The sequence below is a fragment of the Oculina patagonica genome, chromosome 14 (genome assembly GCF_052425735.1).
Source record: "Oculina patagonica isolate OP01 chromosome 14, crgOcupat, whole genome shotgun sequence".
NCBI classification, from domain to species: Eukaryota; Metazoa; Cnidaria; class Anthozoa; order Scleractinia; family Oculinidae; genus Oculina; species Oculina patagonica.
In genome coordinates, this window is record NC_135771.1 from 23343962 (window position 1) to 23371506 (window position 27545).

The following is a 27545-nucleotide window of genomic DNA, read 5'->3' on the forward strand; positions in this document are numbered from 1 at the left end:
AACGCTGCATTTGCGGGTTTTTTTTGCAAAGTAATATCAGAGTAGAAAATAACCAATATTCCTTCGGTTTCGGAAAAGTAGTTATTCTAAACAACAATATTTTTTATACATGGAAAGTGATCATTTCAGATATCTAATTGTCAATCATTTTCGTTGCCTAACCAGTATTGGGTAAACTATTGGCGCCATATCAACACAATTTTCTTAAAACATTGCGTGTTTTAAGGAAAACGTTTACTTAAAACGTCACTCTAATTTGACACTGAGTACTTTCCTTCTTTACTTTGTATTTTTTAATGGTTACGTTGTATGTTTTTGAATTCAAGTGTCGTCCAAAATGTTTTTAAGTTGCAGTTTATTTCCTAGGAAACAACTGAAAAATTCCTTGGGCTTCCCCCCTTTGGTAGACTTTGTCGTCTTTTGTTTATATTTGCGAGCTTTGAACGTAGTTTTCATGCTCAAGATTTGGATTAAACTTATGTTTAGACATAAAAGAATGGCAGTTGATTTTCACACTCTCTATGGCTAGTCTTAGGTTGCTTGAAATTTTTCTGACGAGTAAAATTTTCTAATATTTTTTGCTCAACGAAATTTGTTCACTAAGTAAATATTAAGAAGGCTACCCTAGTTAAATACGACTGAGCATGCGCTGTTTTTGAGATCTCCTGGCGCCAAAAACTCTGCGCTGTTGTAGCGTGAGCGTCAACAGTACTTTTCCTAATTTGATGCTATGGATTTCATGTTCTATATTTTACATAATTAGGACATTTGAAAGGACGAGAAGCACGGAACGCATTCAGTTCTTCAAAGTGGCCAAACGTATAACCAAGGTTTAGGTTATCACAGGAGAGTGCTCAGACTTTAAAGGGAAAAAATTACCGAGGAGACGCCAGTGTAGTAAGTTTAAGTTGTAACTAGACTACAATATTAACAGAGAGGGTGAATAGAGGTACGCAAATCTGCCGATCCGTTTTATTTTTGGCCAAATCCGTAAATCCGCCACTATTTTCGCTCAAATCCGAATCCGCATAACTTGAAAACTTTGTGTGGTGTAGTTCCACTCTTTTAAGAAGATTCGTTTTATTGCATGTTTTTGCAACAATTTCGTCAACATCAGCTAATCCGCGATCCACAGTATTTTTGAAGTCCGGGAATTCGCTTGATGTATCGCAAAAATCCGCAATCCGGGTGCATTTTAGGCCAAATACATCGATCCGCGTACCTTTTCATACCAGATAGGTGAAAAAGAGCAAGTAGCGAATAGAATGACGACAAAGCAACGTGTATAATTGCACTCGCATTGAAAACATGCGTATTCGGGACGAATTTCTAAGTTTCATATAATTTTAGCAACTTTAAATGCTTCGCTGTTGGTATTTGTTTGTTTTTGTTTTTATAATTTCGTTACAGTCAAAAACAATACATACACTCATTCGATGGTTTCACAGATATACTTCTGTGAGGATATTTATCTTAAAACCATGGCATAGGGGAATTTTTATACCACTACAATAATTTTTCCCGCCTATAATCTAGTTACAAAATGGGGCTGTAGAGTGTATGTACCAGGAGTGTAATACGAAATACTGCAGTAACATAACATAACATGAACTTTATTTCAACTCGAATTGTAGAGCAGCCTAAAAAAGGCTAATATCTTCGAGAAACAAAAATTGTAAAAATGAAAATTTACATTTAAAATCTATTTACATCTATTTACATGAGAAAAAAAAAAATGTTAAGATATACCATTATGCCTGAAAGGAGATTCCTTTTAGCAGTCTTTTAAAACCAGTTAAAGTAGGTTCAGATCTTACATTATTAGGTAAGGAGTTCCAGGCCTTAGATAGCAGTGTAATAACGTGTCATATTTCGTCAATTCTTCTGATCTTATGTGGTCAAATGACGTGTAATAATAAATTTTAATAACATAAATATCATACCATTTAACCCACAGTCCTGCAAGATATTCATTCAATACCTCAGACGGAACACACTGATCACCGAGTAACTTCGACTGAAAATGAAGCAAATTCTTGTTTACTGTGCTGTATTCCTCTGCTCGACCTTCATCGCTGGTAAGGTCGTAGTTAGTTAGAACTCAATACAATACAATACATACTAGTTATGCAACGTTTTCGAGTGGTATACTATGGAATATCCCACGAGTCACTTGTATTTTCTCGGTATACACACGAGCCTTTAGGCGAGTGTGTATACCAAGAAAATACAAGTGACAAGTGGGATATTCCATAATATACCACGAGAAAGTGTTGTGTAACTATTTTATACCATGCCATAGAAAAAACGCTCACTAAATTTCGTCGAGAATACAATCGCAGCGCACGATGGGAAGGTTGGGTTGAATACCGTCGAATATACAACGGCTTTCCTGTATTCTGATTGGCTGTATTTTCTATGGCATGGTATAAAATACAATAGTCGTTTAATGTGTCATACACTGAGCAATAAGGTGTGACATTGCAGAAATGTCACACCAGCTAGTTTACAGGTATTCCACCTAAATTAGTTAAGAAAAAAATAAAAAATAATGATAGTAAGTGAATAAATACTCAAACACTAACCTTCAAATGTACATGCACACCTTCATCACATGGTTCTAATTCTAGCTAAGTACGCAGGTAGGGCTGTCCACAAGTTGCTCGAAATTTAAAAAATAAGTTAACGAAATTTCACAAATCGTTGCTCAAAAGTTGATCAAAAAAATCCAAAAAGCGGGGGCATCAATCTGGTCACCGAAAAAAAAAAGTAAGGGTATAGAGCACGAACCGCGCTGCGAAGTTTAAAAAAACGTCCGCACAGGGCACGAACCGCGCCGCGCGGTTAAAAAAAGAAAGTAAGGGAAGAGCAAGAACAGCGCCGCACGGTTAAAAAAAAGTCCGCACAGAGCACGTACCGCGCCGCGCGGTTCAAAAAAACGTCCGCGCAGAGCACGAACCACGCGGCGCGGTTAAAAAACTAAACCGCTTGCAGAGCAAGAACCACGCGCCAGGTTGAACATTGGTCAAACTCAGCTCCGAGCTGTGTTTCGGATGCAGTAAATTTACGCGCACGCGAACACTAGTTTTATCACATGTATACTACCCCCAGTGAGGAAGGTTTAACTATGTAACACGTGGAATGGTCCATGGATGTGTTAAGGAGCTAAATATTTACCGATAATTTTTTTGATAATTTCCTCCCGTTCCCGTTATTAAACATGATGATTGCTAATGCTTGTCAACAAGACATGCGCTATAAGCTATTTTTTTTCCCTTTTATTTTAGCAGGTGGCATCAAGTGTTACAATTGTATCAATTATTCCGATGAATGCACAAAGGATAAACTGGTAGCAGACAAAGCTAAATACTTGGAGACATGTCCCTTATCAGAGGATCGCTGCATGACGTTCTGGATAAAAGAAGATGACTCAGTGGTGAAAATGTGCTCCACGAAATCGCTGTGTGATTATTCCAAAAAGACCTGTGATGACATGAAAGATGGAGAATGTGCTTTCAACTGCTGTGATACTGACGAGTGTAACGCGGGCTCGCCTGAATTGCCAAGTGAGAGAAAAACTTCTAACTTTCCTTAGTAGCATAGAGCGGTTTTCACTTGAGTGTCGAAAGTAAATTGCGTTTGCTTTGGTTTTTCAATACTACGCTTTGTGATTGGCTTAAAAATCTCGCGCCACTTTCTCAGCCAATCATGAGTAAAACCAAAACTAATCGCCACTCGCTCGCGCCTGTTTTCCCGTGCTTCGTACCGGCTACATGTATTTGCTTCGACTTCTAATTGGTTTACTGGATTTTTTTTTCTTTTGTGATTGGCCAGAGTAATTACTTTGGTTTTGGTTTTACGGCACTCAATTGAAAACTGCTCTAACGCAGTGACCGACTGTTAGGCAAACTCGTATTATGATTGGCTACGTACGCAAGCGCGTAATTTTCGATAGATTGCTTTGAGGGTCTAAATGGGGTTTAGTGTTTAGTATTATTTGCCCATAATTTTTAGTGTTTGATGTAATTTTGGCCAATTTTTTAATGTTTACTGTTTCTGGAGAAAATACTGTTAAGTGTTTGGAGGGCTTTTCGTAAAAAACCCATAGTCATTTAGCATTGTAAATTCTTCTCTGCTCTTCGAAAAGCAGTAATGAAATCACTCATGAACTAAGACAAAATTTTCAGATTTCTCCTCGGAAATCTCAGTCTGGTAGTCTTCAGATATCTTCGGTAGTCTTTGTATATCTTCGGCAGCCTTCGGAAATCTTCCAAAATGATCGGAAAATGGCCAAAATCTTCTTGATATACTAAACAAAATAATATAGGCCGTTTGAAGGCGTTGTGAGATATCCATTCAGTACCTCAGACGGAACACACTCATCACCGAACAACTTCGACTAAAAATGAAGTACTTTCTTGTCTTTTATGCCGTTTTCTTCTGCTGGACCTATGTCTCTGGTAAGGTCGTAGTTAGTCAATTCTGCCATTTTGTGTGTCTTTTTTTAACTTCGGAGGTAAAAGCATAAATTTTTCCAAAGCATGAACGTACCGCATTTCAGTAAAAACTTGAAGACGACCGTAATCTGTGATCAGTAAATCATCATTACTTTGCTTTTTACCCCCGCGCGGATTTGCAGAGTAGCTCATGCAGCTAGTATCTCCGAGCATTTCACAGTACACAGCCCAATGGACAAAGACCAGACCACAACACAGGGAACTCCACACCCTAAGCGCCCTTTAGTGAATAACTAAACGACGAGTGAAGGAAATCTCAATGCAATCTCAGTTTCCCCAGTCCCTTGGCTATTCGTGAAATCGAGGTTCCACTGTACTTGTCAACAAGACATGCGCCTTAAGCTATTTTTCCCTTTTATTTCAGCTGGCAGCATCAAGTGTTATGATTGTATCGGTACTGGTGATGAATGCGCAAAAGATAAACTGGTAGCAGACAAAGCTAAATACTTGGCGACATGTCCCTTATCAGAGGATCGCTGCATTACGGTCTGGGCTAAAAAAGATGACCAAACATCAGTGGTGAAGGCGTGTTCCACGAAATCGCTGTGTGATTATGCCAAAAAGACCTGTGATGACATGAAAGATGGAGAATGTGCTTTCAACTGCTGTGATACTGACGAGTGTAACGCGGGCTCGCCTGAATTGCCAAGTGAGAGAAAAACTTCTAACTTTCCTTAGTAGCATAGAGAGGTTTTCACTTGAGTGTCGAAAGTAAATTGCGTTTGCTTTGGTTTTTCAATACTACGCTTTGTGATTGGCTTAAAAATCTCGCGCCACTTTCTCAGCCAATCATGAGTAAAACCAAAACTAATCGCCACTCGCTCGCGCCTGTTTTCCCGCGCTTCGTACCGGCTACATGTATTTGCTTCGACTTCTAATTGGTTTACTGGATTTTTTTTTCTTTTGTGATTGGCCAGAGTAATTACTTTGGTTTTGGTTTTACGGCACTCAATTGAAAACTGCTCTAACGCAGTGACCGACTGTTAGGCAAACTCGTATTATGATTGGCTACGTACGCAAGCGCGTAATTTTCGATAGATTGCTTTGAGGGTCTAAATGGGGTTTAGTGTTTAGTATTATTTGCCCATAATTTTTAGTGTTTGATGTAATTTTGGCCAATTTTTTAATGTTTACTGTTTCTGGAGAAAATACTGTTAAGTGTTTGGAGGGCTTTTCGTAAAAAACCATAGTCATTTAGCATTGTAAATTCTTCTCTGCTCTTCGAAAAGCAGTAATGAAATCACTCATGAACTAAGACAAAATTTTCAGATTTCTCCTCGGAAATCTCAGTCTGGTAGTCTTCAGATATCTTCGGTAGTCTTTGGATATCTTCGGCAGCCTTCGGAAATCTTCCAAAATGATCGGAAAATGGCCAAAATCTTCTTGATATACTAAACAAAATAATATAGGCCGTTTGAAGGCGTTGTGAGATATCCATTCAGTACCTCAGACGGAACACACTCATCACCGAACAACTTCGACTAAAAATGAAGTACTTTCTTGTCTTTTATGCCGTTTTCTTCTGCTGGACCTATGTCTCTGGTAAGGTCGTAGTTAGTCAATTCTGCCATTTTGTGTGTCTTTTTTTAACTTCGGAGGTAAAAGCATAAATTTTTCCAAAGCATGAACGTACCGCATTTCAGTAAAAACTTGAAGACGACCGTAATCTGTGATCAGTAAATCATCATTACTTTGCTTTTTACCCCCGCGCGGATTTGCAGAGTAGCTCATGCAGCTAGTATCTCCGAGCATTTCACAGTACACAGCCCAATGGACAAAGACCAGACCACAACACAGGGAACTCCACACCCTAAGCGCCCTTTAGTGAATAACTAAACGACGAGTGAAGGAAATCTCAATGCAATCTCAGTTTCCCCAGTCCCTTGGCTATTCGTGAAATCGAGGTTCCACTGTACTTGTCAACAAGACATGCGCCTTAAGCTATTTTTCCCTTTTATTTCAGCTGGCAGCATCAAGTGTTATGATTGTATCGGTACTGGTGATGAATGCGCAAAAGATAAACTGGTAGCAGACAAAGCTAAATACTTGGCGACATGTCCCTTATCAGAGGATCGCTGCATTACGGTCTGGGCTAAAAAAGATGACCAAACATCAGTGGTGAAGGCGTGTTCCACGAAATCGCTGTGTGATTATGCCAAAAAGACCTGTGATGACATGAAAGATGGAGAATGTGCTTTCAACTGCTGTGATACTGACGAGTGTAACGCGGGCTCGCCTGAATTGCCAAGTGAGAGAAAAACTTCTAACTTTCCTTAGTAGCATAGAGCGGTTTTCACTTGAGTGTCGAAAGTAAATTGCGTTTGCTTTGGTTTTTCAATACTACGCTTTGTGATTGGCTTAAAAATCTCGCGCCACTTTCTCAGCCAATCATGAGTAAAACCAAAACTAATCGCCACTCGCTCGCGCCTGTTTTCCCGCGCTTCGTACCGGCTACATGTATTTGCTTCGACTTCTAATTGGTTTACTGGATTTTTTTTTCTTTTGTGATTGGCCAGAGTAATTACTTTGGTTTTGGTTTTACGGCACTCAATTGAAAACTGCTCTAACGCAGTGACCGACTGTTAGGCAAACTCGTATTATGATTGGCTACGTACGCAAGCGCGTAATTTTCGATAGATTGCTTTGAGGGTCTAAATGGGGTTTAGTGTTTAGTATTATTTGCCCATAATTTTTAGTGTTTGATGTAATTTTGGCCAATTTTTTAATGTTTACTGTTTCTGGAGAAAATACTGTTAAGTGTTTGGAGGGCTTTTCGTAAAAAACCATAGTCATTTAGCATTGTAAATTCTTCTCTGCTCTTCGAAAAGCAGTAATGAAATCACTCATGAACTAAGACAAAATTTTCAGATTTCTCCTCGGAAATCTCAGTCTGGTAGTCTTCAGATATCTTCGGTAGTCTTTGGATATCTTCGGCAGCCTTCGGAAATCTTCCAAAATGATCGGAAAATGGCCAAAATCTTCTTGATATACTAAACAAAATAATATAGGCCGTTTGAAGGCGTTGTGAGATATCCATTCAGTACCTCAGACGGAACACACTCATCACCGAACAACTTCGACTAAAAATGAAGTACTTTCTTGTCTTTTATGCCGTTTTCTTCTGCTGGACCTATGTCTCTGGTAAGGTCGTAGTTAGTCAATTCTGCCATTTTGTGTGTCTTTTTTTAACTTCGGAGGTAAAAGCATAAATTTTTCCAAAGCATGAACGTACCGCATTTCAGTAAAAACTTGAAGACGACCGTAATCTGTGATCAGTAAATCATCATTACTTTGCTTTTTACCCCCGCGCGGATTTGCAGAGTAGCTCATGCAGCTAGTATCTCCGAGCATTTCACAGTACACAGCCCAATGGACAAAGACCAGACCACAACACAGGGAACTCCACACCCTAAGCGCCCTTTAGTGAATAACTAAACGACGAGTGAAGGAAATCTCAATGCAATCTCAGTTTCCCCAGTCCCTTGGCTATTCGTGAAATCGAGGTTCCACTGTACTTGTCAACAAGACATGCGCCTTAAGCTATTTTTCCCTTTTATTTCAGCTGGCAGCATCAAGTGTTATGATTGTATCGGTACTGGTGATGAATGCGCAAAAGATAAACTGGTAGCAGACAAAGCTAAATACTTGGCGACATGTCCCTTATCAGAGGATCGCTGCATTACGGTCTGGGCTAAAAAAGATGACCAAACATCAGTGGTGAAGGCGTGTTCCACGAAATCGCTGTGTGATTATGCCAAAAAGACCTGTGATGACATGAAAGATGGAGAATGTGCTTTCAACTGCTGTGATACTGACGAGTGTAACGCGGGCTCGCCTGAATTGCCAAGTGAGAGAAAAACTTCTAACTTTCCTTAGTAGCATAGAGCGGTTTTCACTTGAGTGTCGAAAGTAAATTGCGTTTGCTTTGGTTTTTCAATACTACGCTTTGTGATTGGCTTAAAAATCTCGCGCCACTTTCTCAGCCAATCATGAGTAAAACCAAAACTAATCGCCACTCGCTCGCGCCTGTTTTCCCGTGCTTCGTACCGGCTACATGTATTTGCTTCGACTTCTAATTGGTTTACTGGATTTTTTTTTTCTTTTGTGATTGGCCAGAGTAATTACTTTGGTTTTGGTTTTACGGCACTCAATTGAAAACTGCTCTAACGCAGTGACCGACTGTTAGGCAAACTCGTATTATGATTGGCTACGTACGCAAGCGCGTAATTTTCGATAGATTGCTTTGAGGGTCTAAATGGGGTTTAGTGTTTAGTATTACTTGCCCATAATTTTTAGTGTTTGATGTAATTTTGGCCAATTTTTTAATGTTTACTGTTTCTGGAGAAAATACTGTTAAGTGTTTGGAGGGCTTTTCGTAAAAAACCCATAGTCATTTAGCATTGTAAATTCTTCTCTGCTCTTCGAAAAGCAGTAATGAAATCACTCATGAACTAAGACAAAATTTTCAGATTTCTCCTCGGAAATCTCAGTCTGGTAGTCTTCAGATATCTTCGGTAGTCTTTGTATATCTTCGGCAGCCTTCGGAAATCTTCCAAAATGATCGGAAAATGGCCAAAATCTTCTTGATATACTAAACAAAATAATATAGGCCGTTTGAAGGCGTTGCGAGATATCCATTCAGTACCTCAGACGGAACACACTCATCACCGAACAACTTCGACTAAAAATGAAGTACTTTCTTGTCTTTTATGCCGTTTTCTTCTGCTGGACCTATGTCTCTGGTAAGGTCGTAGTTAGTCAATTCTGCCATTTTGTGTGTCTTTTTTTAACTTCGGAGGTAAAAGCATAAATTTTTCCAAAGCATGAACGTACCGCATTTAAATAAAAACTTGAAGACGACCGTAATCTGTGATCAGTAAATCATCATTACTTTGCTTTTTACCCCCGCGCGGATTTGCAGAGTAGCTCATGCAGCTAGTATCTCCGAGCATTTCACAGTACACAGCCCAATGGACAAAGACCAGACCACAACACAGGGAACTCCACACCCTAAGCGCCCTTTAGTGAATAACTAAACGACGAGTGAAGGAAATCTCAATGCAATCTCAGTTTCCCCAGTCCCTTGGCTATTCGTGAAATCGAGGTTCCACTGTACTTGTCAACAAGACATGCGCCTTAAGCTATTTTTCCCTTTTATTTCAGCTGGCAGCATCAAGTGTTATGATTGTATCGGTACTGGTGATGAATGCGCAAAAGATAAACTGGTAGCAGACAAAGCTAAATACTTGGCGACATGTCCCTTATCAGAGGATCGCTGCATTACGGTCTGGGCTAAAAAAGATGACCAAACATCAGTGGTGAAGGCGTGTTCCACGAAATCGCTGTGTGATTATGCCAAAAAGACCTGTGATGACATGAAAGATGGAGAATGTGCTTTCAACTGCTGTGATACTGACGAGTGTAACGCGGGCTCGCCTGGATTGCCAAGTGAGAGAAAAACTTGTAACTTTCTTTAGTAGCATAACGCAGTGACCGACTGTTAGGCAAACTCGCAATGTGATTGGCTACGCATGCGCGTAATTTTTGATAGATTGCCTTGAGAGCGCGCAAAATCACAAACCAAAACTATAAATAATAAAACTATAAATAAAATAAATGAACCCTCTCTTTTTACATGAGCCTTTCCTCGCACACAACTCCCCACCTAATCTGCAACAGCCTTCAGTTCTTTTTTTTATTTCCTCCACAGATTCCAAGTAGCAATCAGGCAATGAAGGACTCACCAGTTTGAACCAATTCAAGAAACTTGATAACAGTTAAGGTGGAAACAAGCTAGGATATAAGATTCTAGAAATATGGACGTAAAATAAAGCTCAAAATACATTCTGTAAATTAAAAATAATAAAGAAAAGAAGCAATGAACACAAGCCGTTTGTTTGATGTAACGGGGATAGTTAAAACACCGCTAACCTAATTTTTCAAGGTTGTCCTAAACAGGCTCTTACATAAACAAAAATTTAGGCTATTTAGGTTCTTATTTTCTGAAGAAAAATTTACGTTGTTGCTAATAGAATTTATAGCTTTACTTTTTCTATGTTTATTTATGTGAATGCTCAAAAATAATTCCGCGCGAAGCGAGGCCGAAGGCCGAGCGTAGCGGGGTGTATAATTTTGTCCCTCAAAGGGCTCAGGCGGGATGAAATCTCGTGTGGAGTTTACGGTCATATTTGTGAGCTTGGTGTGTGGCGGAAATGACGTCACACGGCCGCGCGCTGGTGGCCTAATGGTAAGGCGTCGAACTTGAAATCAGATCTTCGGGACTGAGGACGGGGGTTCGAATCCGGTTAGGGTTTTTTTTTTTTTTTCCTTTTTTTTTTGTGGGTTCGAATCCTGTGCCTTTCATTTTTATCGTTTTTCTTTTCGGATTAAAATAACACTGATTTCCACATAATACTCCCTCAACGCCTATTCAGGCTATAAACTGCTGGTGTTTAAAACTGTTCATTGTTGTATGAAAATTTGCCATTTCGTTCTGAACCCATTGTTGCTGATGTCAAGGCTGATCGGGATTTCTCCATCCATTGGAAAGATAATCATCTCTGTTTAGTTCCTGTTGCTGTTGCTGTATTATATAAATTCTTGTTGTTGTCTACGCGTGTCACTATTTTCTCGAGCAGACTGTAATCGAATATTTCTCTCCTCCTCCGATTCTAATTGTAAGCGCGCTGCATCACTTTCCCTTCTTAATTGTAATCTATCCTGTAGCTGTTCAGTTGATTCTACTAAAAGTCTGTCTGTATAATTTTGTCTCAGTAATTGTAATCTGTTTCGCTCTTCGTTGCGGGACGCGAATGAGAGGCGGCTATATTCGCAGGCTACTGTAATCGTGCAGTTCGTTGTTGTTCAGTTTCTGTTTGTATTCTGTCTGCTCTATTTTGTCGAAGTCTCTGTAATCGTGCAGTTCGTTGTTGTTCAGTTTCTGTTTGTATTCTGTCTGCTGTATTTTGTCTGTTACTAGGCAACAATAACTCAGAGCTTCGCGAGGCCCTGCGAGTCACGTATTACTAGTATTTTATGATTTTCAGCAATGGCATTTCAGTTGCAACTGGAGTGATAAGGCTTCTAGGTTTGGTACTTCCAATGAGGATCCAGAATGTTGATTTATCTTAGTTTCCCAAAACTAAACATTTTTAATCAGTTTTTGAAAATAAGAACCTGTTTCCAAATTTTAGGCTGAATAGGTACTTATAAAAAGGGGGTGAATTGGCAAATCTTAAATGGTAGGTTCTTACTCGCGGGTTTTAACTGTATTTCCACTCCCCCTTGGATGGAATGCTAGTCCATCGCAGGGTAGAGTTACCCCCATTTTTAGTTCGCCGATACCCATTTATACACCTGGGTGGAGAGAGGCACTAGCGCACTATGAGAGTAAAGTTTCCTGCCCAAGAACACAAAACAGTGACCCTGGCCAGCGCTCGAACGAAGACCGCTCTATTAGGAGTTAAGCGCGCTTACCATTAGGACACCGCGCCTTCCTCACCGCGATTCCTTAAAGAAGCATTTAAAACATGGCGTCTTTTTGTGCTAAATACTGCACATTCGCCATCACCCCACACTGTTTTGGCGCTATTCCCTTAAAACGAAAGAAAATACATCATTTCTGAGAACGAGGTTGCTGAAAGTGTTTTGTTGTCGGTTGAGCGAAGCGAAAAACAATAATATGACGTTGATAGGCGTTTATGTTAAGAAATGTTAACAAAACTCCAATATAATTCATATCTATAGAATCAACTTTATACACCTGCGACTTAAATGATTTCACATGTCTTGAGAACAGCGGTTTGTTGACCAAAATCCCATCTTTCCGTAAAACAGCTTCATTTTAGTGACGCCAGGAACTCTTATCAGTATAGCGTGCAGATTCCAAGAAAGCTGAAGTGTTACGGAGTTACAAGCAAACAAACCAGATCACGTCTCTTACTCCGACTGACTTAGTAACATTTGCAGTTTTTTATTACAATATATCAGAGTAAAAAATACAACCAATTTTCCTTCGTGTTCTGAAAAGTAGTTATTCTAAACAACAATTTTTTTTTATACATTGAAAGTGATAATTTCAGATATCTAATTGTCAATCATTTTCGTTGCCTAACCAGTATTGGGTAAACAAAGGACGCCATATGAGCATCATTTTCTTAAAACATTGCGTGTTTTAAGTAAAACGTTTACTTAAAATGTAACTTTAATTTGACAGTGTGTACTTTCCTTCTTTACTTTTTTTTAATGGTTACGACGTATGTTTTTGACGTGACGTCCAAAATGTTTTTAGTTTCAGTTTATTATCTAGGCAACAACTGAAATTTTTCTTGGGCTTCCCCCCTTTGGAAGACTGTGTCGTCTTTTGTTTATATTTGCAAGCTTTGAGCGTAGTTTTTTGTTCAACAATTGAATTAAACATGTATAAAAGAATGGCTGTTGATTTTCACGCTCTCTATGGCTAGTCGTAGGTTGCTTGAAATTTTTATGACGAGTAAAATTTTCTATTTTTTTTTTCTCAACGAAATTTGTTCACTAATTAAATATTAAGAAGGCCAGCCTAGTTAAATGCAATTGAGTATGCGCTGTGTTTGAGATCTCCTGGCGCCAAATGGTCTGAGCTGTTATAGCGTGAGCGTCAACAATACCTTTTCTAATTTCAAGTTATGGATTTCGTGTGATATATTTTACATAATTAGGACATTTGAAAGGACGAGAAGCACGGAACGCATTCAGTTCTTCAAAGAGACCAAACCAAGAGGAGATCACGGAAGAGTGAACGGACTTCAAAGAGAAAAACTTACAGAAGAGACGCCATTGTAGTAAGTTAAAGTTGTAATTAGATTACAATATTAGGGAAAGGGTGAATAGATGCACACAAATCCGCCGATCCGGATTTTTTTTGGCCAAATCCGTAAATCCGCCACTATTTTCGTTCAAATCCCAATCCGCAAAACTTGAAAACTTTGTGTGGTGTAGTTCCACTCTTTTAAGAAGATTCGATTTAATGCTTGTTTTGCGACAATTTCGTCAACATACCGACGAAGCTAGACCGACCAAAGCGATCTGAGCTTCGTTTTAGTATCCACGTAATTAGAGCTTCCTGACATGAAGAGTCCGGAATCCGCCCAAAAATTCTCAGCTAATCCGCGATCCCGTATTTTTGAGGTCCAGGAATGTGCTCGATATGCGATGTATCGCAAAAATCCGCAATCCGTTTTTAGGCCCAATACGTCGATCTGCGAGCTTTTTCATCCCGCTCATCAAACAGATAGCGGACAGGCGAAAAAGAGCAAGTAGCGAATAGAATGATAACAAAGCAACGTGTATAATTGCACTTGAAAACATGTGTATTCGGGCCGAATTTCTAGGTTTTATATAATTTTTTTGATTTTCAGGCGTTATCGTTTAAATTTTGCTGCGATCTTGTTTAAGGTAGAGCCGCACCGATCTTTTGTTGATATTTGCTTGTTTTTGTTTTTAGAATTTCGTTACAGTCAAAATTAATACATACACTCATTCCATGGTTTTACGGATACTTTTGTAAGGATATTTATCTTTAAATAAAACCATGGAATAGGGGAATTTTTATACCACTACAATAATTTTTCCCGCCTATAATCTTGTTACAAAATGGGGCCCTACAGTGTAATACGAAATAGTACAGTGTAATGACGTGTTATATTTTGTCACTGACCTTATATGGTCAAATGACGACATAGTGTAATAATAAATATAATTAATATTAATAACATGCTTATTATCCCACAGTCCTGCGAGATATCCATTCAGTACCTCAGACGGAACACACTCATCACCGAACAACTTTGACTAAAAATGAAGTACTTTCTTGTCCTTTGTGCCGTTTTCTTCTGCTGGACCTTTGTCTCTGGTAAGGTCGTAGTTAGTCAATTCTGCCATTTTGTGTGTCTTTTTTTAACTTTGGAGAAAAGGAATAATTTTTTCCAAAGCATTAACGAACCTCATTTAAATGAAAACTTGAAGAAGACCGTAATCTGTGATCAGTGAATCATCATCATCATCATCATCATCACTTTGTTTACCCTCGAATTTTGCAGAGTAGCTTATACAGCTAGTATCTCCGAGCATTTCACAATACACAACCCAATGGACAAAGACCGAGAACTCTACACCCTACCCGCTTTTGCCCGTTAGTGAATAACTAAACGAAGAGTGAAGTAATTTCTAATGCTCTCACACATGTCCTAGGGGTTCAGGGGACAAGGGAACATAGCCATTAACGGGAACATGGGAAAATAAGCAAACTTAAACAAACACGGGAACAAGAGTACAGTTTAGGCTTAAAAACTGAACATTTCACACTAAACAAGCTAAGTATATATAATATCAGTAGCTAAGTACATATAATACCAGAGTATTCGCACAGTTTTCTTATGTAAATGATTTATAGTTTTCAAATACTGCGTGACTCGAGGTCTGGCCGAGCGGGGGCATCAATCTGGTCACCGACCAGAAAAAAGGAAGGGTAGAGCACAAGCCGCGCCGCGAGGTTAAAATAAAAGAAAGTAAAGGAAGAGCAAGAACCGCGCCGCGCGGTTAGAAAAACGTCCGCGCAGAGCACGAACCGCACTGCGTGGTTCAAAAAAACGCAAGAGAAGAGCAAGTACCGCGCCGCGCGATTAAAAAACGTCCGCGTAGAGCACGAACCGCGCAGCGCGTAGAGCAAGAACCACGTGCGCTGGTAAACTGCGGGCAAACTCAGCTCCCGGTTGTGTTTGCGAATGCAGTAAATTTACATACACGCGATCACTAGTTTTATCACGTGCATGCTACCCCAAGTGAGGTATGTTGAACTACGTAACACGTGGAATGGTCCATGGTTGTGTTAAGGAGCTTAATATTTACTGATAATTTTTTTGATAATTTCCTCCCGTTCTTAGAGAGAGTGCCTTCCAACAGATGTATTTTAAAACATGATCGTTTCTAATACATGTACTTGTCAACAACGCTACTTTTTTTCTTTTGTTTAAGTTGGTGGCATCAAGTGTTATGCTTGTTTCGGTACTGACTATGAATGCGCAAAGGATAAACTGGTAGCAGACAAAGATAAATACTTGGTGACATGTCCCTTATCATTGGATCGCTGCATTACGGTCTGGGCTAAAAAAGATGACCAAACATCAGTGGTGAAGGCGTGTTCCACGAAATCGCTGTGTGATTATGCCAAAAAGACCTGTGATGACATGACAGATAGACAATGTGCTGTCAACTGCTGTGATACTGACGAGTGTAACGCGGGCTCGCCTGGATTGCCAAGTGAGAGAAAAACTTCTAACTTTCTTTAGTAGCATAACGCAGTGACTGACTGTTAGGCAAACTCGCAATGTGATTGGCTACGCATGCGCGTAATTTTCGATAGATTGCCTTGGGAGCGCGCAAAGTCACAAACCAAAACTATAAATAATAAAACTATTAATAATAAAACTATAAATAATAAAACTATAAATAAAATAAATGAACCCTCTCTTTTTGACATGAGCCTTTCCTCGCACACAACTCCCCACTTAATCTGCAACAGCCTTCAGTTCTTTTTTTATTTCCTCCACAGATTCCAAGTAGCAATCAGGCAATGAAGGACTCATCGGTTTGAATCAATTCAAGAAACTTGATAACAGTTAAGGCGGAAACAAGCTAGGACACAAGATACTAGAAATATGGACGTAAAATAAAACACAAAATACAAAATAAGTTAAAAGTAATAAAGAAAAGAAGCAATAAACACAAACCGTTTGTTTGATGTAGCGGGAATAGTAAAAACTCCGGTACCTTGAATTCAAAAGGTAGATAGGTAGGTAAAGTCTTCGTCGAGTGACCCATACCGTCGGAGCTTATCCGGTTTCTGTAGCATTAAGCGACTAGGAGAATTTCTACTTTCCCTGGATTGGATGCAGTCCATCGCAGGGTTACCCCCATTATAAGTTCGCCGATACCCATTTATACACCTGGGTGGAGAGAGGCACTATGAGAGTAAAGTTTCCTGCCCAAGAACACAACACAGTGACCCTGGCCAGGGCTCGAACGAAGACCGCTCTATTAGGAGTTGAGCGCGCTAACCATTAGGCCACCGCGCCTTCCTCACCGCGATTTCTTAAAAGAAGCATTTAAAACATCGCGTCTTTTTGTGCTAAATACTGCACAGTCGACACCAGCCCACTCTGTTTTTGCGGTATTCCGTTCTCCCTTAAAACGAAAGAAAATACATCATTTCTGAGAACGAGGTTGCTGAAAGTGTTTTGTTGTCGGTTGAGCGAAGCGAAAAACAATAATATGACGTTGATAGGCGTTTATGTTAAGAAATGTTAACAAAACTCCAATATAATTCATATCTGTAGAATCAAATTATACATTTGCGACGCAAATGATTTCATGTCTTGACAACAGCGGTTTGTTGACCAAAATCCCATCTTTCCGTAAAACAGCTTCATTTTAGTGACGCCAGGAACTCTTATCAGTATAGCGTGCAGATTCCAAGAAAGCTGAAGTGTTACGGAGTTACAAGCAAACAAACCAGATCACGTCTCTTACTCCGACTGACTTAGTAACATTTGCAGTTTTTTATTACAATATATCAGAGTAAAAAATACAACCAATTTTCCTTCGTGTTCTGAAAAGTAGTTATTCTAAACAACAATTTTTTTTTATACATTGAAAGTGATAATTTCAGATATCTAATTGTCAATCATTTTCGTTGCCTAACCAGTATTGGGTAAACAAAGGACGCCATATGAGCACCATTTTCTTAAAACATTGCGTGTTTTAAGTAAAACGTTTACTTAAAATGTAACTTTAATTTGACAGTGTGTACTTTCCTTCTTTACATTTTTTTAATGGTTACGACGTATGTTTTTGACGTGACGTCCAAAATGTTTTTAGTTTCAATTTATTATCTAGGCAACAACTGAAATTTTTCTTGGGCTTCCCCCCTTTGGAAGACTGTGTCGTCTTTTGTTTATATTTGCAAGCTTTGAGCGTAGTTTTTTGTTCAACAATTGAATTAAACATGTATAAAAGAATGGCTGTTGATTTTCACGCTCTCTATGGCTAGTCGTAGGTTGCTTGAAATTTTTATGACGAGTAAAATTTTCTATTTTTTTTTTCTCAACGAAATTTGTTCACTAATTAAATATTAAGAAGGCCAGCCTAGTTAAATGCAATTGAGTATGCGCTGTGTTTGAGATCTCCTGGCGCCAAATGGTCTGAGCTGTTATAGCGTGAGCGTCAACAATACTTTTTCTAATTTCAAGTTATGGATTTCGTGTGATATATTTTACATAATTAGGACATTTGAAAGGACGAGAAGCACGGAACGCATTCAGTTCTTCAAAGAGACCAAACCAAGAGGAGATCACGGAAGAGTGAACGGACTTCAAAGAGAAAAACTTACAGAAGAGACGCCATTGTAGTAAGTTAAAGTTGTAATTAGATTACAATATTAGGGAAAGGGTGAATAGATGCACACAAATCCGCCGATCCGGATTTTTTTGGCGAAATCCGTAAATCCGCCACTATTTTCGTTCAAATCCCAATCCGCAAAACTTGAAAACTTTGTGTGGTGTAGTTCCACTCTTTTAAGAAGATTCGATTTAATGCTTGTTTTGCGACAATTTCGTCAACATACCGACGAAGCTAGACCGACCAAAGCGATCTGAGCTTCGTTTTAGTATCCACGTAATTAGAGCTTCCTGACATGAAGAGTCCGGAATCCGCCCAAAAATTCTCAGCTAATCCGCGATCCCGTATTTTTGAGGTCCAGGAATGTGCTCGATATGCGATGTATCGCAAAAATCCGCAATCCGTTTTTAGGCCCAATACGTCGATCTGCGAGCTTTTTCATCCCGCTCATCAAACAGATAGCGGACAGGCGAAAAAGAGCAAGTAGCGAATAGAATGATAACAAAGCAACGTGTATAATTGCACTTGAAAACATGTGTATTCGGGCCGAATTTCTAGGTTTTATATAATTTTTTTGATTTTCAGGCGTTATCGTTTAAATTTTGCTGCGATCTTGTTTAAGGTAGAGCCGCACCGATCTTTTGTTGATATTTGCTTGTTTTTGTTTTTAGAATTTCGTTACAGTCAAAATTAATACATACACTCATTCCATGGTTTTACGGATACTTTTGTAAGGATATTTATCTTTAAGAGTGTATCCATAAGAGGACCAGGCAACAAGTGATACAGCTCATATCACCGATTTCGCCCAAACTTAGCATAAATGTTGGGTATGGTGAGCTATTTACTGTGACAAAACATCAGCTCAAAATATTTTATTCCCTTCAAGTTACGGCACCTTTTACAAAAATGGCCATTTTTCACTAATTTATGCATATTTAATTAGCTGACTTTGATTGACCAGTTCCACAAGAAAAAAAGACTTCTGAAAATAAAATTCACTGCATAATATTCTGTGGTTATTAGGCTTTAAGTACAATAATTCACTTCAACCGTCTGATTTGATTTCTTCTCCTCAAACGGTCTTTTGGAAGGTACACATTTCGTACTGTTGGAAATAGCCTTTAACTAGTGCCCAATATCTCCCATGAGCAACAACTTATATACATTATTCTTACATATGTAATAAAATCCATCATTAAACTTCACAAAAATGCCACAAAATGTCTGGGGACTTCAATATTTTATTAGTATTGAGGAACTTAACACACGTGACTTAACGATTTCTTGCTATTTCATCAAAATTCACCGAAACACAGAAGCCATTTATTTGCCTCAATTTGGCACAAAATCGGTACGAAATAGCTAATCAAGCATAAATTTATAGATAAAAATCAAAATATTGGCGAAGATTGGCAGTTAGGGCATTTTTCGGAGCGTTTTCAGAGCCATATAATTCGGCAATGTTGTGATAGTAAATGTAAAAATAGCAGCGAAAGATTTTCTTCAAAAGCTCGCTCAATTCAACATTTAGACACATCAAAGTTAAGAAACAAGAAAGTAATACTACATACATGCCACTTATCGACACACAAATGCTTTCTTTTGAAGAATTTGTTCTTCCTCGCTGCACTTCGATCCTTCGATCGATCTCAATTGACATGTACTGTTGCTTTGAGGCGCGATGAACTTAGCCAATACATCGTGGTTCATTCTTCGTGAAAGGTGTAAACAGGTTGTCAATAAAGTCATTCAAAGAGCTGTTTAAAGTTCACGGAAGGACACTTGTCTCAGCCAGTTTGAATGAAATAAATTTAACTGGAAAATAAACAGCCGCTATCGCCGCCATGTTGTATTTGTACCTTTGAGCCTGCCGTTTCAGTCAGCGGTACGGCCGTTCACTGGGCATCACGCGTCCATCACGCGTGACCACACGCGCGATCATTTTCTTTTTTTCTCCGCGAGTGTTCGTTGGATGCGTTTGTGATGAAAATGAGAATATTTTCAAATTGTCGTAGGGAAAACAATTTCCTCCGCTACAGCTTGACGTGTTTACCGCAATGTGATGCTGAACGAACTCTAGGGTGCTTACCATTTGTTGGAGAGAACCGGTTGGAATGACCACTGAAAAATGGAAAGGCTTCTTTCCAAAATTAGCAAACTAACCGAAATAGATGTCGCTTACCATTTGTAGCTCAGTTTCCTGTTATTTCTTTCCGTTGGTGGGAGACCTGAAGGATGGGAGACTAGAACTGGGAAACCTTACAAATGGTAAGAAAATTTCTGACGTTCCGTCAATCTCCGAAGAGATTTTCCAGAAAAAATACTGTTCCATTTGACTTTCACCGAAACAGAGTTCTTGATTTTTCTGTTCAACGGTCGGCATGCACGGCAACCAAATCAAAATAATTGTTTATGTTCCAAAATGACGCTAAATGGCGGTATAAAACTGCTCCGACGTCTCTTAATACTGCCGTTTTGGGGGTGGCACCCTGAAGAAGGCAGTATTGCCGAAACATCGGAGCAGTTTTATACCGCCATTTAGCGTCATTTTGGAACATAATAATTATTTTTAGCATAAAAGACGCTACACAGTTAAACAAATCAAAATGTCGACGTCTCCCAGTAACTTTCCAGACATTTGTATTTTTTTATTGCTTGTTCAAATTCCCCTCCCCTGGCGGAAATAGTGATTAATACCGCGCATAACGATTACATTTTTTGACCAAATTCCTCTACCCTCGGAGCATAAATGGGAAAAAATGAATAACTCAGCAAAATTGAAGAATAACGTTTACCACGGGATAAATCACTATACGGTGGATAGCCAGGTAGGTTTTGTAATCGTTTCTTGCGCAAGTGCTTTAGTTGGGGGAGCGTCTGTGCTGAACTGAACAAAAGTATTCACGTACGAAATGCCTTTAGCGACGTAGTCTATATGGCGCAGCAAATATATACATATATCTATAAAGGTGTGAATGTAGAGATGTGGATATCTTTCATTAGCACCTCAACACCATTGATCCAAACATCCAGTTTACCATTGAGCGCGCAAGCCAGAATGAGAAAGGTCAAAGCATATCTTTCCTTGACACACGGGTAACAGCTCTCAGTGACGGCTCGCTAGAGGTAGATGTCTTCAGAAAGAAAACACACACAAACAAGTACCTCGACTACAATTCACACAATCCCCTCCAGCACAAAGAAGCAGTGGTGAGAACGCTACTCAACAGAGCTACCAATTTACCATCGAATGAAAGCCTCAAAAGCGCAGAGACGAAACGTGTGGCTAAAGACCTAAGGGCAAATGGGTACCCAGACAGGCTTTTGCAGAAGTGCCTTACAGTCAACTCTCGGCCTGAACGTACGCAAGAAAGACCTGCGAACTTTGCCAGCATACCGTACGTACGCGGTGCCTCGGACAGGGTTGGTCGCGTGCTTAGAAAGTTCAACATCCGCACGGCTTTCAAACCATGCCAAACGCTTAGCCAGATTTTTAAGAAACCAAAAGATCGGCCACAAGACCACCAAAGAAGAGGAATCGTCTATAAGGTCAGATGCAATGACTGCGTGTTTACTTACATTGGAGAAAGTAAGCGCTCTTGGAGCTCACGCGGAGCTGAGCACGATCCCGGCCTGTAATGGAGAGTCTGCAATTAAACAACACGCGGAATCAACCGAGCATGACATCCACCCAAGAAATGCCACGATCCTTGAACGAGGAATCTCAAGTTACACCAAGAGACTGTTCCTAGAGTCGTGTCACTCTACGGTGGATTCCAACGCGGTTAACGAAAGGAAACCTCTTCCGCGCGCTTACACTCCATTGTTAAGGAATTAAAGATTGGATGGCGCATTCAAACATGCCTAGCGCGCGCTAATATTTTAACGAACTCATTTTCAATACTCTGATGAAGGTGGACAGAGGCCACCGAAAATTTAGTGTTTAATAATCTCAGATCGGATGAATCATTCTACTGAAAGTAGAGAGAGAACTTGACAACAAAGAATAAAACGGGTTTATCTCGCGTTGACCTCGAAGAAGACAGAAGACTACCTGTGCTGGTTGAAACATTAGCTAATAAGTTTTGCCGTCTTGCGTCGTCCTAGCCTTGCAATAAATTTGTTTAGTTTTAATGCGGGGTTTAAAAGTCTGCATTCGCGTCTTTGTAACTCACATAGCCACTTAAATTGAGTCGGTGATGAAGAAAATTATCATTTGAAGCCGCAATTCGTCACTTGCAATGTGGGCATTCAGGAGGAAAAATTTGTCCCCATAAAAGCCCTTTTCTAAAGCAAATTAATAAAACTGCAGTAATGACGTTTATCGGTAAATGGACAGATGGAGAACTTTGTGGGATCCCGAAAAAGAGAGTGGGTACAAATTAAGTCCCCTAGCTGCCAAAGTGTAATATAATATAGACGATTTGAACAGAAGGAATAGATGTACACAGGCCAGGCTGACAACCTGACCGCCATTTCTTCGAATGTCCATATTCACCCCCTCCCCACCTCCCAAAAAAGACAGAAACAACAACAACAAAAAAACAATAAACATACTAGTTTTAACCTGATATAAGATGGAAATACCTGCTCTGATTATTTAATGGTTTCCGACATTTCAGAGCTCAATTTCAGAGCATCAAAACCGATTGCATCGCATACATTACACTGCATCCAGTGTATTTCTCTTCAACTATTTATCAAAAAAATTCAATGGAGAGGTTGAAAAAAAATTCTCACTTTTACAAGAAACGCACACTACTTATAAGGTAACCTGCGATCAGGCAGTAGTAGGGAGGGAGGGTATGATTTCAGGTTACTTATAAGGCTAAGATCAACCCCGGTTGTTCAGAGGGTAGAAAACACCATCCGCTACTTCTTCCGACGAAAACAAACATTTGCGGAGGAAAAGCAAATGAACACGCGTGTGTATAGCTGTGTTGGGCTATGTTTAGGCGTGTATAGCTGTGTAGGGCTAGGCTATGTATCCCCTCTATGAATATCCCAATATAGGATTTAGTCAAACAACTATATGATGACTACACTACGTACTTGCCCAAGTGTACGGCTTTACCGCTGACTGAAACGGCAGGCTCAAAGGTACAAATACAACATGGCGGCTGTTTATTTTCCAGTTAAATTTATTTCATTCAAACTAGCTGAGACAAGTGTCCTTCCGTGAACTTTAAACAGCTCTTTGAATGACTTTATTGACAACCTGTTTACACCTTTCACGAAGAATGAACCACGATGTATTGGCTAAGTTCATCGCGCCTGTCAATTGAGATCGATCGAAGGATCGAAGTGCAGCGAGGAAGAACAAATTCTTCAAAAGAAAGCATCTGTGTGTCGATAAGTGGCATGTATGTGGTATTACTTTCTTGTTTCTTAACTTTGATGTGCCTAAATGTTGAATTGAGCGAGCTTTTGAAGAAAATCTTTCGCTGCTATTTTTACATTTACTATCACAACATTGCCGAATTATATGGCTCTGAAAACGCTCCGAAAAATGCCCTAACTGCCAATCTTCGCCAATATTTTGATTTTTATCTATAAATTTATGCTTGATTAGCTATTTCGTACCGATTTTGTGCCAAATTGAGGCAAATAAATGGCTTCTGTGTTTCGGTGAATTTTGATGAAATAGCAAGAAATCGTTAAGTCACGTGTGTTAAGTTCCTCAATACTAATAGAATATTGAAGTCCCCAGACATTTTGTGGCATTTTTGTGAAGTTTAATGATGGATTTTATTACCCATGTAAGAATAATGTATATAAGTTGTTGCTCATGGGAGATATTGGGCACTAGTTAAAGGCTATTTCCAACAGTACGAAATGTGTACCTTCCAAAAGACCGTTTGAGGAGAAGAAATCAAATCAGACGGTTGAAGTGAATTATTGTACTTAAAGCCTAATAATCACAGAATATTATGCAGTGAATTTTATTTTCAGAAGTCTTTTTTTCTTGTGGAACTGGTCAATCAAAGTCAGCTAATTAAATATGCATAAATTAGTGAAAAATGGCCATTTTTGCAAAAGGTGCCATAACTTGAAGGGAATAAACTATTTTGAGTTGATGTTTTGCCACAGTAAATAGCTCACCATACCCAACATTTATGCTAAGTTTGGGCGAAATCGGTGATATGAGCTGTATCACCTGTTGCATGGTTCTGCCCTGTTCTCTTACGGGCACACTCTTAAATAAAACCATGGAATAGGGGAATTTTTATACCACTACAATAATTGTTCCCGCCTATAATCTTGTTACAAAATGGGGCCCTACAGTGTAATACGAAATAGTACAGTGTAATGACGTGTTATATTTTGTCACTGACCTTATATGGTCAAATGACGACATAGTGTAATAATAAATATAATTAATATTAATAACATGCTTATTATCCCACAGTCCTGCGAGATATCCATTCAGTACCTCAGACGGAACACACTCATCACCGAACAACTTTGACTAAAAATGAAGTACTTTCTTGTCCTTTGTGCCGTTTTCTTCTGCTGGACCTTTGTCTCTGGTAAGGTCGTAGTTAGTCAATTCTGCCATTTTGTGTGTCTTTTTTTAACTTTGGAGAAAAGGAATAATTTTTTCCAAAGCATTAACGAACCTCATTTAAATGAAAACTTGAAGAAGACCGTAATCTGTGATCAGTGAATCATCATCATCATCATCATCATCACTTTGTTTACCCTCGAATTTTGCAGAGTAGCTTATACAGCTAGTATCTCCGAGCATTTCACAATACACAACCCAATGGACAAAGACCGAGAACTCTACACCATACCCGCTTTTGCCCGTTAGTGAATAACTAAACGAAGAGTGAAGTAATTTCTAATGCTCTCACACATGTCCTAGGGGTTCAGGGGACAAGGGAACATAGCCATTAACGGGAACATGGGAAAATAAGCAAACTTAAACAAACACGGGAACAAGAGTACAGTTTAGGCTTAAAAACTGAACATTTCACACTAAACAAGCTAAGTATATATAATATCAGTAGCTAAGTACATATAATATCAGAGTATTCGCACAGTTTTCTTATGTAAATGATTTATAGTTTTCAAATACTGCGTGACTCGAGGTCTGGCCGAGCGGGGGCATCAATCTGGTCACCGACCAGAAAAAAGGAAGGGTAGAGCACGAGCCGCGCCGCGCAGTTAAAATAAAAGAAAGTAAAGGAAGAGCAAGAACCGCGCCGCGCGGTTAGAAAAACGTCCGCGCAGAGCACGAACCGCACTGCGTGGTTCAAAAAAAGGCAACAGAAGAGCAAGTACCGCGCCGCGCGATTAAAAAGCGTCCGCGTAGAGCACGAACCGCGCAGCGCGTAGAGCAAGAACCACGTGCGCTGGTAAACTGCGGGCAAACTCAGCTCCCGGTTGTGTTTGCGAATGCAGTAAATTTACATACACGCGATCACTAGTTTTATCACGTGCATGCTACCCCAAGTGAGGTATGTTGAACTACGTAACACGTGGAATGGTCCATGGATGTGTTAAGGAGCTTAATATTTACTGATAATTTTTTTGATAATTTCCTCCCGTTCTTAGAGAGAGTGCCTTCCACCAGATGTATTTTAAAACATGATCGTTTCTAATACATGTACTTGTCAACAACGCTACTTTTTTTCTTTTGTTTAAGTTGGTGGCATCAAGTGTTATGCTTGTTTCGGTACTGACTATGAATGCGCAAAGGATAAACTGGTAGCAGACAAAGATAAATACTTGGTGACATGTCCCTTATCATTGGATCGCTGCATTACGGTCTGGGCTAAAAAAGATGACCAAACATCAGTGGTGAAGTCGTGCTCCACGAAATCACAGTGAGATGCTGTCAAAAAGGACTGTGATGACATGACAGATAGACAATGTGCTGTCAACTGCTGTGATACTGACGAGTGTAACGCGGGCTCACCTGGATTGCCAAGTGAGAGAAAAACTTCTAACTTTCTTTAATTGCATAACGCAGTGACTGACTGTTAGGCAAACTCGCAATGTGATTGGCTACGCATGCGCGTAATTTTTGATAGATTGCCTTGAGAGCGCGCAAAACCACAAACCAAAACTATAAATAATAAAACTATAAATAAAATAAATGAACCCTCTCTTTTTGACATGAGCCTTTCCTCGCACACAACTCCCCACCTAATCTGCAACAGCCTTCAGTTCTTTTTTTTATTTCCTCCACAGATTCCAAGTAGCAATCAGGCAATGAAGGACTCATCGGTTTGAATCAATTCAAGAAACTTGATAACAGTTAAGGTGGAAACAAGCTAGGACATAAGATTCTAGAAATATGGACGTAAAATAAAGCACAAAATACATTCTGTAAGTTAAAAATAATAAAGAAAAGAAGCAATGAACACAAGCCGTTTGTTTGATGTAACGGGGATAGTTAAAACACCGCTAACCTAATTTTTCAAGGTTGTCCTAAACAGGTTCTTACATAAACAAAAGTTTAGGCTATTTAGGTTCTTATTTTCTGAAGAAAAATTTACGTTGTTGCTAATAGAATTTATAGCTTTACTCTTTCTATGTTTATTTATGTGAATGCTCAAAAATAATATTTTATGATTTTCAGCAATGGCATTTCAGTTGCAACTGGATAAGGCTCCTAGGTTAGGTACTTCCAATGAGGATCCAGAATGTTGATTTATCTTAGTTTCCCAAAACTAAACATTTTTAATCAGTTTTTGAAAATAAGAACCTGTTTCCAAATTTTAGGCTGAATAGGTACTTTTAAAAAGGGGGTCTAATTGGCAAATCATAAATGTTAGGTTCTTACTCGCGGGTTTTAACTGTATTTCCACTCCCCCTTGGATGGGATGCTAGTCCATCGCAGGGTAGAGTTACCCCCATTATTAGTTCGCCGATACCCATTTATACACCTGGGTGGAGAGAAGCACTATGAGAGTAAAGTTTCCTGCCCAAGAACACAACACAGTGACCCTGGCCAGGGCTCGAACGAAGACCGCTCTATTAGGAGTTGAGCGCGCTAACCATTAGGCCACCGCGCCTTCCACACCGCGATTTCTTAAAGAAGTATTTAAAACATGGCGTCTTTTTGTGCTAAATACTGCACAGTCGACACCAGCCCACACTGTTTTTGCGTTATTCCGTTCTCCCTTTAAACGAAAGAAAATACATCATTTCTGAGAACGAGGTTGCTGAAAGTGTTTTGTTGTCGGTTGAGCGAAGCGAAAAACAATAATATGACGTTGATAGGCGTTTATGTTAAGAAATGCTAAGAAAACTCCAATATAATTCAAATCTGTAAAATCAAATTATACACCTGCGACGCAAATGATTTCACATGTCTTGAGAACAACGGTTTGTTGACCAAAATCCCATCTTCCCGTAAAACAGCTTCATTTTAGTGACGCCAGGAACTCTTATCAGTATTGCGTGCACATTCCAAGAAAGCTGAAGTGTTCCGGAGTTACAAGCAAACAAACCAGATCACGTCTCTTACTCCGACTGACTTATAGTAACATTTGCAGTTTTTTTTTACAATATATCAGAGTAGAAAATATAACCAATTTTCCTTCGTGTTCTGAAAAGTAGTTATTCTAAACAACAATTTTT

The 27545-nt window shown here is 39.3% G+C and overlaps 1 protein-coding gene and 2 long non-coding RNA genes across 6 annotated transcripts in view; 2 read left to right on the forward strand and 1 right to left on the reverse strand.

The window, feature by feature from the left end:
- The window catches only part of LOC144639290 (uncharacterized), a 128262-nt gene that overhangs the window by 13663 nt on the left and 87054 nt on the right, over window positions 1-27545 (reverse strand). The window lies entirely within an intron of this gene.
- On the forward strand, window positions 773-16295 carry LOC144639237 (urokinase plasminogen activator surface receptor-like). 4 transcript variants are annotated; one of them, XM_078498525.1, is made up of 8 exons: window positions 773-897; window positions 1958-2078; window positions 3288-3566; window positions 4882-5166; window positions 6481-6765; window positions 8080-8364; window positions 9681-9965; window positions 16105-16295. In XM_078498525.1, the coding sequence occupies exons 2-8, from the start codon at window positions 2024-2026 to the stop codon at window positions 16113-16115; spliced, it is 1485 nt and encodes a 494-aa protein (XP_078354651.1). In that variant the 5' UTR covers window positions 773-897; window positions 1958-2023; the 3' UTR covers window positions 16116-16295. The 4 variants fall into 4 exon arrangements, with proteins under 4 accessions (XP_078354651.1, XP_078354650.1, XP_078354652.1 ...); XM_078498524.1 differs by lacking the exon at window positions 16105-16295 and adding an exon at window positions 10228-10390; XM_078498526.1 differs by lacking the exon at window positions 16105-16295 and adding an exon at window positions 10228-10390 and having other exon boundaries at window positions 3291-3566.
- LOC144639450 (uncharacterized) lies at window positions 17828-26319 on the forward strand. Its single transcript, XR_013568161.1, has 4 exons — window positions 17828-17958; window positions 24361-24481; window positions 25603-25887; window positions 26151-26319. It is a non-coding gene; the product is annotated as an uncharacterized LOC144639450 (long non-coding RNA).

Bases quoted from the DNA above. Each gene is read 5' to 3' on its own strand.
- LOC144639237 (XM_078498525.1), top strand. From the start codon at position 2,024: ATGAAGCAAATTCTTGTTTACTGTGCTGTATTCCTCTGCTCGACCTTC. The intron at 5,167-6,480 runs GTGAGAGAAAAA...CTTTTATTTCAG, and splicing joins GGGCTCGCCTGAATTGCCAA to CTGGCAGCATCAAGTGTTAT. The intron at 8,365-9,680 runs GTGAGAGAAAAA...CTTTTATTTCAG, and splicing joins GGGCTCGCCTGAATTGCCAA to CTGGCAGCATCAAGTGTTAT.